Here is a 12729-nt window from a genome sequence, read left to right as displayed (position 1 = left end):
TTTGGATTTGGAATTGAAATTGAAAATTAGTTCAATAAGAAAGTCAAGTAACTTCATTTTGTTAAGGCACAAAATATGATTCCCACATTTTTTAATGAGAATGAAATTATACATGAAACAACTACAACTTACTTTTTTTTAGATGAACGGTAAAGAAAAATAAAATAAAAATAAAGAACCTTTTACCGATCTAGTTGTTACAATCATGTTTAATTTCAGCATTCCATCTCATTAGTGGGGGAATTCAATTAACCGATTATTTTGTGCTAAATAGAGTGCCTAAGTGCAAGAACAAAATTCACTTGTGAAATTTTGTAGAAAAGACAATTTAACTTGTCTTATTTTTTTAACTTGGAGTAATTTGACGTAGGTTCAAATTCTCGACTCCTAGAGAGTTAAACTCACTAGTAAAGCCCATTAATGTGTATTTGTTGATACACAATTATCGTCAAAGCTTGTAGGTTGTAGCCTAAATGCTAAAATGATCATAGAATCAAAAGATGATTTCTATGAAAATGAATTTCTCTTTAAAATTGGGAAATAGTGGGGGGTCTAGTGGAGGCATTGTACCTGATCACATTCTAGTGATCAGAAGCAATAATGAGAACATCGAACAAGATGTAATAGAACCTCAAAGAGGTAAGATAGAAAAAAGTTGCTAAAAAGTATGAACCTGATTACATGGTTTATAGATTAGAAAAGGATCCAACGAACCTCCAAGAAACTGTCTTTCTTGGATGCTGATTTATGGTTGTAGCCGTAAATGATGAGATAGATTCTCTATGTTGATTTATGGTGGTAGCCGTAAATGATGAGATGAATTATCTATTGTCTAATAAGACTTGACATTTAGTAGACTTGCCTCATGAGTAAAAATTGAATGATTATAAATAAATTTTAGAAAGGAAAACAAATATATATCTTTTCAACATGTTTTCTCCAATTACAAGAATAATATCCATAAGGTCAAATGGATGTTATAACTACTTTTCGAAATAGTGAATTGGAAGAAGAATTTTTTATGGAACAACCTAAATATTTTTTTTAACTCATGGGCATGAAAACTAAAGTCGATAAGTTGGATAAGACTTTGTAGAGTCTTAAACAAGCCATATGAAATGACATGAAAAGTTTGACAATTTGATCATTGTCAAATGAATTTCGAAGTAAATGTAATCTTGGATATTGAGATTATTGATCCATGAATGCAAATTTCCTTAAATCAATCTCACTATGATGAGAAAGTTTTAAAGAAATATATTTACGGAAGCAAACTTGTTTGCATACTATATGATCCTAGTTTAAAAACTATGGAGGAGCACTGTTGAAAGTGTAATACAATCAGAATATGAAAGCATTATTGGCATTCGGTATGTCACTAATTGTACTTGACTCGACATTATATGTCGTAGCATTGCATATGTCGTGGTACTGTTGTGCCGGTTTGTTAGTAAACTGAAGAACTAGCATTGGTATGCTATTGAGAGATTCATGAGATAAAAATAACCATGAATCTCATATTACATTATTATAAATTTTCTGATGTTCTTGAAGGATTCAGTGATGTAGATTGGAATACATTATTATATGATTCCAAAACAATATATTAGTGACTATATATTTGAAATATATAGTAGAGAAACTGTATCTTGGAAATCAGAGAAACAAACTATATATATTGGCTTAATCCAATATGGAGTCTGAAATGATATCATTAGCCACAACTAGTGAAAAAGCAAGTTGGTTGCTTGCTATTTGAGATTCCTTTATGGAATAATCCATGCCAGATGTGTTGATCCATTGCGATAGTACCGCGACTATTGCATAAATTGAGAACCGTTATTATAATGGTAAAAGATGTCGATTAAATGGAAGCACAACACAGTGAGATAGTTAGTCTCTAAAGGTGTTGTAAGAATGGGTCATGAACACACTGATGAAAAATTTAGCAGATCCTTTGACGAAAGGAATAGCTAAAGAGGAAGTCCATAATACATCTGGAAAGATGGGACTAATGCCTAAATGAATTTCTCATGATGGAAACTCAACCTAAATGACTGAAGATCCCAAGAAATAGGTTCAATGGGTAATAACAAGTTGTGAGGAGTTAAAGATGATCATGCAAGTAAAAATAAAAAATAAAAAACATGATTCCTGAAAGCGAAAGGATGAGATAATAAAACTCTTAATGAGATCTATACTCTGTATGAGTGGAGTACCAAGCTTCAGGAGTACTCTTGATAGACCCACCTATATGAATGTGGAACTGAGGCCGGTTCCTATGGAATTTAGAGGCGAATTCCTAGAGCGTTCATGAAACTGGGATACATGTGCAGGGCCATTAAAGCACGGGCTATAAAGATACACCTTAAGAAAAGGTTGTGTGCGGGTTTGAGAAAAATCCGAGATAGAGTTCAAGACAAGTGTCACTCTTACTAAATCGAGCTCTTACTTGCTACGTAAAGGTTCAAGTCATAGACACATTTACTTATGCACAATCTTTTAGAAGCGTCCTACGATATTTTTGGAATTTTCTTTTAAATTCAAGTGGGGATTGTTGGAACAAAGTTCACACTGGTGTGTGAATTGAAAATAAAATTGAGTCTCATATCGGGTACTATAGCATACTAGTGTATTGTAGCATACTAGTATGTAATTTGAGGAAATAAATAAATTAAGTTTCACATCGGTTACAAACATTATTTATTTATTTATTTATTATTCATTATTCAAGGATATAATTATGTTAGAACTGTAACCGAAAATATTAAAAACCATGCTCCTTATGAGTGTGAAAAATAAAATAAAAGGAGCTTGCATCGACAGAAAAATGAGGTCATATTTTCATCTTAACAAAAGAGCACAAGAATGGAAATTGCACTATACTATGCACCTAGCTATGCTCCATTGGTGCCTGCCAATTATACACATAGATAATTTAATCTATTTGTTCAATTGCATTGCTAACAACAACAAAAAAACCAGCGGACAACCTTTATGCTTTTGATTTTCCTCTGGTATGTTGCTCCTTAATTATTTTCATTGCTTCAACTTGGTTACTTTGTTGTTTTAGCTAAACTGATAAATTCGTTTACTCTTGCTAATACATATATATTGATCTATGAGTGGCATTTCAACACATATAGCTTGTTTAACTATATGTCAAATTGTTAGTATAACTTTTTATGTGGATATATATATTTGGTTCGGTACAATGTTGTTGCATCACCGAATGTAAATTATTTTCTTCTTGGGATTAAACCTGATTTTTATGTAATTATTAAAATAAAGAATTAGGCATGTCAACTGTTTCTTTATTTTCTTTATTTGATTATGCAAAATTAGAAAGATTTGCATCATGTTTCCTAATTGTTTATAGAAAAATATTGTTTATTCTGTGTATTATATGTGATACTAATAATATTATTATTAGTGTTAATTGGTTTGAGAGTGATTTAAGTAATCACTAATTCCTTCAAATAAAGAATGGTTTTAGTACAATTATCCCTTTGATTTGAGAATGGTCTTAGTACCATATTGGAATGGCCTTAGTGCCATTATATTGATTGATATTGTAGTATCATCAATACATGTGGTATTGTAGTACCACATGTGATATCGTAGTACCGTTGATTCATAGATTGATGTTGTAACATCAATTTGAGTGGTATTGTAGTACCACTGAATCACCGATGAATCATAGATTGATGTTGTAGCATCAATTCGAGTGGTATTGTAGTACCATTCAAGAAGGTGTATTCTTTGACCGATTTCTACCGTGCAGTAGCATATCGGTATACAGTTGTAAGTTGTAACTGAGCTGTTTTATCCTGGGGACGGCGTGGTCGATAGTCTGCTTGCACGATTTTGGGCAATGCCACGAAACGTCTTAAAGAGAGCGACCTAGTCCGCGACTCAACCCAGTAATCTCTTTGGTGGCTGTAAAAATTATTTTTAACTGTTTTTAAATCCCGAAAACAACAGGAAGCTATGTATGCAAGGGGGTTTTCAGCTCATCATGTGTATAGACATATTACGGTAATGGTCTCTGTTGCTAACTTATTATATCTTGGGTTCCTTTCAGTGACTGTTTGAAGTGTTCTGAATTCTGATTACAACTTTTTTATCTTGAACTGCAGGAATATGCCATGATAGCAGTGCAGTATTTTCTTGGTAACCAAGCTGAAACATCACTGTATTCTCTTTTGGTACTAAATTAATCTCTCCTTTGCATATCATAAGATTCATAACACTTATTATGGTTGGAAGTTATCATTCTTGACATACTAAAAGGTTTCTTAAATCTTAGCCTTTTGTATTTTTTTGTTGTTGCTGTAGCACTGGATTTGCAGCTACCAGACTCTATTTTCAATATCATGCAGGTTAAATTTGCAGTTTACAGTTCATTATATTTCCTTTTTATGTGGTGGAGTTTCTAATCTCAATTTTTTTGGGTGTACAGAAAATGTTCAAAGCTACTTGCCATGGATAAACAATCAAATTTATTGTTACCCCCAGTCCACCTGCCCTACCTGCCCTACTGGAAGTTTTCATTTTCAAAAAATTTGTCAACCTTATCTTCAAAGGACCAGAATTCAGATAATACTATGGCTTATCATATTGGCTGCCTCTCTGAGGAAGCATGATCACACATTATTAATTTTAAGTAAGTTGAGTGCCATAACTTATGTGGAACTTATAGGAGTAATAGTCCCCTTTTCATTGTCCTTACTTATGCAGCGGAGCACCGATACTACAAAGTTGCCTACACGTGTGCTCAACACTAATATGTGTTATTGCATTCAACCATTTCTATTTTCTCAACTTATTACTGGTGTCTATGTGTTAGTGTCAGTGCCGTGTCTATTAGATAATTAGATAACAGTTAGCTTTAAACAATCAAATAGCATTCTGTTTTCTGGTAAAGAACTTGTTACTCCGAGCTAAAATCCTAACTTCAACAATAAGAATGTTTGAATGATTAAAAAGTGATTAATGCCCCTATAATCACATTGCTACTACAGACAAATTTTTTATTTTTGGTCCAAAGTAAATCAGTGACCTTGTCGGAGTATTTCCACCAAATATATTATTTGTTAACTTTCCGACCATTGACTAGTTCATAAATTCAGTAGTGTCATGCCACTAAAACTCTTTTACCTTGATTCATGGGAAACAGCTGGTCACTTTCTTTAGAATAATCATAGTAGTAAGAAATTAGTTTGATGATAGGGACTCTTGACCAATCTCTTAATCCTTAATTGGCTTATCCTCCTTCAAAATCAATTAATCAATAATTTACTTTGTTGGTCTATCACACCACACCATGAATACGCACAAGAATTTCTGACAAGCACAGGTTGATGAGCCAGCTGTCAACATGATGAATCTACGTGCGTGGCATAAGTTAGTCATTGAGTAATATAATAATAATCATTATTTATTTATGAGGAGGAAAAGAAAAAAAGAGTTATTATAGTATTTATGAGGTTGAAAGAAAAAATGGGTCATCTGGTACAAGTTCAGTTTGATAATTGGCATTTGGATGTCAATTTTTATCCAAATAAAAACGAACAAACATGTGTGCCAGACCACATCTTCACACCTGTTTATGTTTGAGAGGTGACTTGTTATGTTTTAGTGCCAAATTATTTTGATGACTTGACAGGTTCATGACAACTCCACTTATGCCATGTGAGATTAATCACTAATCCACATCTATAATAGTACTAATAATCCACATGGACCACATCTTCTAATAATAACAACAACATCCTTTGCTGGCTGGTTTTTGGTTTCTGCTTCTGTACAAGGTAATTAGGATGGTCCACTAATCACTATAGTTGGACAAACAATCAGTCAAAATCGTTGTCAACATCATATGTACGCCACGTCATCAATGATTCTCAAAGGAAATTTTGTTACCATATCCAAACTCACTAATAATAATAATAATCAGTAAAAGTCTATTTAGTAATATAAAATTTATCAAATTTTATAAAAGCTATATCTTGTGAATGTGACTTGGGCGTATGCTAGGGTGAGGAAGTGAAATAGGTCCCTCATTGGTGAGGCAGTAACAAATTATTTTCTCAATCATTCAGATTAAATCAACGATTCACATTAAAAAGAGAACATGTATTATTGTTTGCACATGATTTCGTTCTGTAGTTCCTCTTCTTCGTCTTGTTTCTTCGTTTTCTTCGCCTTTTACCCAAATATGCCATGGATGAACCACAAATATCTTCTTCTCAATACTCAGGCCTGCTATTATTTAATTTTTTGACTAAACTCAGATCTGCTATTTTATTTTTAAGTTTTGTATGGATTTTTAGGACTTAAGTTTTCAATTGCAACATTGAGATTTTAATTGAAATTTGTGTTTTTTAAAACCTTTAGATTAGTATAAAAACAAAAAAACAAAAAACCTTCATATTACCATCAAGATTAAGCAAAATGACCAAGAAATATATGAACAACAAACCCAGAAAAAACTGTGTGTTGCCTTCTTCTTCTTCTTTCTTAACTGCAATTATTTTATTATTTATTTTTTGTTGGTGTCGAGTTGAAAGGAATCTCCGTCGGAAAAAAGACAATTCCGACATCGGAGATTTTGCGATGGGGTTTTATGATTTTTATGATAGCGGAGTTTGGCCTCCCAAAAATTTTCTTCTAAGCAGCCATGACCATGTCTCGCAGGTTGCAGAGTTGCAAGGTTAGAGAAGAAGTGATTGGGCTCAATTTACATGACGGAATCATGTGTAAACAATGATACATGTTCTCTTTTTAATGTGAACCGTTGATTTAATCTGGATGGTTGAAAAGACAATTTGTTACTGCCTCACTAATGAGGGACCTATTTCACTTCCTCACCTTAGCATCCGCGTGTGACTTGATACCAAAGTTAGTGTTATTACTTGCACACATGATCGATAGTGCTAAACTCATTGCAATAATTTCATTAAACAATGCATTATTGTCTTTCAAAAGTTTAATAGTGTTTGATAGTGAAATCATGGCAAAGAAGGGATATAATATATGGACTATATTCAGGATATTATTTTGGTAATCAAATAAAACATAATACCAATATAAAAGCATTTTTAACAAAAATAGTTAAAAATGCAACATATAAAACCTCAACTAAATTCACCTAACAAGAATTGATTGATATTCAATGTACCTGATTTTTAGTTAACACAAACAGCCAAGGCCTAATCCCTCAATTTTATTTAAGGGATTGGTTCCTTTCAACTACTCTTTCATAAGCACCGTTTTGTAGGGAACTTTATTAAAAGATTCACATAAACTTCACCTAAGACCATAGGACCAGAGTAACTCAAAACTATAGGAAGAATATGTGGCACAGCAGTTAGTTAGGGACATTTAGGGAGGTTTTTGAGTAAATCATCGCTATAAACTTTGAGATTGTAATGATCAAAATCAATTTTGTCTCTTAAATTCGCGAAATAACACTTTACTCCTTTGACTTAAACAATGTCCGTCAATTGTAAGGGACTAACTTGTTACTTTGCAAATTTAAGGGTCTAAATTGCTAGATTCTTACAATCTCGAGGACTGAAATGCTGATTTACTCTACGAGTTTTTTATGGAGGATTTTGTTGCGGTTGCCACTTGCCATGCATGGAAATTGACTATACCAAGAGGTAATAATATACTTGTGGGCCTTAGATTATTCATTAAAAATATAACATTTTCATGCACAATATAAATGCAGAAATGACATTTTCAGTTCAGTATGGTGTGCATGTCAGCATGTGCATGCCCATGAAGTGAAATTTTATATACAAAAAGAGGTAGTTGGCACAAAAGTGTTTTATAGAACACACAATCTTCATCAATCACAAAACAACATATGACAATGCACGTTGAGGAATAAATGAATGAAAAAAATTACAAGCATTTTCATTGATTGTGGCTCCACTATCTACAACCATTAAACCTTAAATGTCATAGTAGAAAATACAAAGCATACAAATTAGATTTCATTTTTTTCAAGTGCATATGAAATCTCTTACTCAAACTCTATTACACCACTGGCAGTAGTAGTACTCACATTTTGCCTTAGCATTTTTAGACAGAAAGAGCATAGCATGCTATCTAAACCTAATGAAAGATAAAAAGAAGGTGAAAGTAAAAATAAATAAAATAGGAACACTCAACAAAACAACAAACAAACCATTTGTTTCACCGGCCATCAGCCGAAGTAAAAGAATCTGCAAATCCAGTAGGTCTTGCGGGGATACTACTCTTGCTGTCTTCTAGGTCCATATAACTTGTGTCCTTTCCTTCAGCCTCTTGCCATCCTTTCACCATTTGATTGAGGGGAAGACTATAATCGATGCCGGAATACTCGTCGGGGTCATCGTCGAACGGTTTCCATTTTTCAACAAGTGGTGCAAGAACATTGACAGCATGACCCATTTCTGGCCTTTGGTTTGGTTCTCTAGCCGTGCAATGTCCGGCTAGCTCGGCAATAATTGAGACGCTCTCGAATGTTTCTTCGTTTATGTCGAGGGTTGGGTCAATAGCAGCCATTAGTCTCTTCTTATCTGATTTTATATCCCAGAACCATGCCGCCAAGTATTGGCTTTCCTCAGGTCTACTCTCATCAAGTGCCATCAATCCAGACAACAGCTCCATTAGCACAACCCCAAAACTGAAAACATCTACTTTGGTAGTGATTTTTCCAGTCACTGAACATATTTAACAAACAAAAAAAAAACACAAATTAATTTAACATTTGAACCTATCAAATGAATTAGAACAAAAAAAGTTGAGAAGAGTGCTACCAGATATATAATGCAGAAATGAACATTTTACTATAGTTATTTTATTAAATAATGATTAAAAGTAAATTAAAGTTCCTTTGCTTAGAATTGACGGTCTGATTCGATTGACTTATTTGAGCTTATCAACTAGTATAAGTACTTGTGAGATTGTTTGTGAGAGCTTATGACATGTTCATAAGTTGTTTTCAACTTCTTTCTATAAGCTCTCCAGTGAAACAGTTTGACATTATTTTATTTTTCGATATAAAAATAGCTTATACACACAAGTATTTATATGATAAATGTTCATGTCATAACTTAAAAGTGCTTAATTAAGTTGTTTATCCAAACAGGGTCATTTACTTTGATAACATGCTTATAGCAATTTTATGCAATAAATAAAGTGCTTGAAGATGAAATAATATGTCAATGGCAAATATTAAGGTGAAAAAGTTGAATGTGTGGTACAGGATATATAATGCAGAAATGAAAAAAAATTACTATTAGTTATTTTATCAAATGATTCATAAAAGTAAATTGAAGTTTGTTCACTTAGAATCAGTTACTAAACTAACACTAACATCCTTACAGCATTAATCCAATGCAATAAAATAAAGCACTAGAAGACAATATAATAGATCAATAGCTACCAGATCTGATAGGGAGATCCAGTAGGTTATCCACACAAAAACTGACACTACTTTTAGAATAGAAATCATATACAGAAACTTCAGTAGGTATAAAGCAATTCATATACAATTAATAAAAAAGTTATTATAAAATATAAAGTATTCAGGTAGAGAGTAATTAAATAATAGCATAAGTAATTTAAGAACTTGTAAAAAAGAAAAATCACCTGCATATTCTGGAGCCAAGTATCCAAAGGTTCCAGCAAGTTTGGTCACTACAGATTTTTCGCCATTAGGAGCAAGTTTTACCAATCCAAAATCTGAGACTTTAGCTCTAAAATCATCGGCAAGCAAAATATTTGAGGACTTAAGATCTCTATGAATGAAGCTCTGGTGAGCAAGAGTATGAAGATACTCCATTCCTCTAGCAACATCCAATGCAATATTAAGCCTCCTCTTCCAAGAGAGAGGCTCAAGTCCAAAGCTCTTCCAATGGAAAAGATGCTGACTGAGAGCACCTTGTGGCATATACTCGTACACTAGAATCCTCTCATTACCTTCAATGGAATAACCAATAAGGGCCACTAGATGTCGATGTCGAACTTTCGACAAAACTGCAATTTCCGCCTGAAATTCATCCAAGGCTTTATTGGTGATCACACCAGCTTCCATTCTTTTAACCGCAATCTTAGTCCCATCATCCAACTCTCCCTTATAAACAACTCCGAATCCACCGCGGCCGAGCTCGTTCTCAGGGGCGAAATTCTTTGTCACGTTTCTTAGAACTTGAACGGATATGACAAGATTTCCAGCTTCAATGACATGAGAATCGCCAATTGCACTGCTGTTTCTACTACCATTTCCACTCCCTGTCAAAGTGGAAACACTTCCATTAGCAATAGCTATCTTTACAGTACTGTCCGAATCAGATGGATCTCTAGGGTGAACTACAAGTGAACTTGGAGCCTGGAAGCCATCCTTTGTCCTTCTGAAACAATACACGTAAAGCGGTATCAACAGAAAAGCAGCAGCCGCTACACCAGCAATGGGAGCTACAATCAAAACCAGCCCTTTCCTTTTGGACTGTTTCGTTTCAACCGAATCACTTGAACTTGAATTCGAGTGTCCATGTGTATCTCCACCAATATTCCCAGATCCACCCGATGTACCATTTTTCCCCGACGAAGGACTGTCTGAGCCGCCACCATTCAACAGAGAATTCCCGTCAACCATAGGTTTCAATCCATTACTGAAAACCGGCATAGGAGGCGAAATATTATTGTCAGTCAGATCCAACAAATTCAACTTCATCAATCCAGTCCAATTACTAGGCACTACACCATTGAGATTATTACCCCCCAATCTGATTTCAGCTAAAGAACCTAAATTTGCAACAGAAGGACTTAAAGTACCATTAAGTTTAAAATGCTGCATATTAATCATAGAAACTTTACCATCAGTATTACATTTTATCCCCAACCAACTCTCACAAGGGTTATTCCCAATCCATGAATCAACTAAATTTGAAGGATAATTCAACCCACCAAGAAAACCCAAAAGAGCCATAACTTCAAAAGAACAACTAACACCAGTTTGATTCAAACAAAAATCATTATTACTATAAGAAACTTTAGAAGCTTTAAAATTCGGAATCGGACCCATAAACCGATTATTATTCAAATCAAGATTATCCAATTCCAAATCACCTAAAGACTTAGGAACAAGTCCAACAAGTTCATTACCATTAAGATTAAGATCTTTTAGAGAAACCAAGTCACCAATATTCTCCGGAATCGAACCGGTGAACCTGTTTCCATGAAGCCATAAACTAGTAAGAGAAACCATAGTAGCAACAACATCAATATTCCCAGAAAGTAACTCACCCTTTTGATTATTCAACCATAAAGTCTGCAAACCAGAACCATTAAGACTCACCGGAATCTCACCGGATAAACTGTTACCGGAAAGTTTCAAATACGAAAGAGAGTTCATTTTTCCAAGAAAATCCGGTAAAACACCAGCCAAATTACAAGTCATACAAGATAAAGTTTTCAACTGAGGTGAATCCATTAAAGAAGAAGGAAATTGCCACCCATTTGAAGTAACATTGAGATTGTTGTTATCCAATGCAAGAATCTCTAAACTAGATAAACCTTCAAAGAAATCAAAAGGGATAGTGTCAAATTCATTGTTATCAAGATAAGCATATTTGAGATTTGATAACCCTTTTAGCGACGGTAATGGACCGTGGAGTTTGTTGTTTTGAAGACCCAAGTTGAAGAGTTGTGGAAGTTGGTTTAGATTTTGTGGTAAGGTACCAGAAAGGTTCAAGTTTTTAGTTTGAATTTGTGAGACTCTGTCACCGTCGCAGAAGATGAATTTCCAAGAAGGGGGACCACATGGGTCGTTGTTGTTTTTAGGCCATTGTAGGAGTTCGGGGTTGTCTAGGTTGTTTTTGAAGTCGTTGAGGATTTTAAGGTCGTTTGGGTGGGTTGTTGTGAGGATTAGAGATGGTGAGAGGAGGAAGAGGAAGAACAGGAGTGTTGTGTGGTGGTTGTTCATGGTTGTTGTTGTGGTGGTGGTGGTGGTGGTGGTGGTTCATTAGAGAGAGTGAGGAAGAAGAAGAAGAAGAAGAAGAGAGAGTGTTTGATGAAATGGGAAACGACAGCGCATAGTTGAATCTGAGAAGAGTGATGAAATGAATGAGACTAATGAGAGGGTAGGTTTTTGAGAAAATGTTTGTAATGGTAATGTGGTAATAATGGTGGACCTAAACCTAACTAAATACTATCACCGTCGTCCCAAAATGAGTGAGTCATTCATGTATCATATTTTTATACAATTAAAAATATTAATCGTCAAAGTTATACATTGGTATGCGTGACGCAGTCAATTGACTCACTCATTGGGGATGGAGGAGGAGTACTATTTGTCTAATCTATCCGTGGTATATTCTTCAAAACTTGCTACTTTCTTGCTTGCTGTAATTATTCTTACTTTTTTCTCCACAATTCTTGTGTTGTGTGTTTTGGGATAATAATTATTTGTTTTTTTAATTATTATTTTAAATAGTTGATAAACAAGAATGTGATGGGTAGTTCAACTAGTTCGGCTTGTAAAGTGAGAATTAAATCTACTATATAAACACATATTTGTGTCATCTTGCAACCGATGTGGAACTTCTAACAACTCCCTCGCATTAAGTGCTATGGGCTTGAGGCGCGGATATGAAAAGTGGATGACCCGATCAGAACTTGATAGCAGACGTGGTGTTTGTTCGGTTCAAAATTGTCATATTAGATTTGATC

The 12729-nt window shown here is 34.2% G+C and overlaps 2 protein-coding genes across 2 annotated transcripts; one reads left to right on the top strand and one right to left on the bottom strand.

The window, feature by feature from the left end:
- The first annotated feature begins 4101 nt into the window (after nucleotides 1–4101).
- LOC123890320 (mediator of RNA polymerase II transcription subunit 27-like) lies at nucleotides 4102–4871 on the top strand. The gene is made up of 3 exons (XM_045939907.1): nucleotides 4102–4208; nucleotides 4339–4382; nucleotides 4463–4871. The coding sequence occupies exons 1-3, from the start codon at nucleotides 4149–4151 to the stop codon at nucleotides 4644–4646; spliced, it is 288 nt and encodes a 95-aa protein (XP_045795863.1). The 5' UTR covers nucleotides 4102–4148; the 3' UTR covers nucleotides 4647–4871.
- Nucleotides 4872–7901: 3030 nt separating this feature from the next.
- Nucleotides 7902–12459, bottom strand: LOC123890319 (receptor-like kinase TMK3). The gene is made up of 2 exons (XM_045939906.1): nucleotides 9649–12459; nucleotides 7902–8717 (listed from the first exon to the last, which is right to left on the bottom strand). The coding sequence occupies exons 1-2, from the start codon at nucleotides 11981–11983 to the stop codon at nucleotides 8209–8211; spliced, it is 2844 nt and encodes a 947-aa protein (XP_045795862.1). The 5' UTR covers nucleotides 11984–12459; the 3' UTR covers nucleotides 7902–8208.
- Nucleotides 12460–12729: the final 270 nt, after the last annotated feature.

The sequence above is a fragment of the Trifolium pratense genome, linkage group LG6 (genome assembly GCF_020283565.1).
Source record: "Trifolium pratense cultivar HEN17-A07 linkage group LG6, ARS_RC_1.1, whole genome shotgun sequence".
In the NCBI taxonomy this organism is placed as follows: Eukaryota; Viridiplantae; Streptophyta; class Magnoliopsida; order Fabales; family Fabaceae; genus Trifolium; species Trifolium pratense.
Note: the sequence above shows the minus strand (reverse complement) of the source record. Positions and strands in the feature narration are given on the sequence as shown.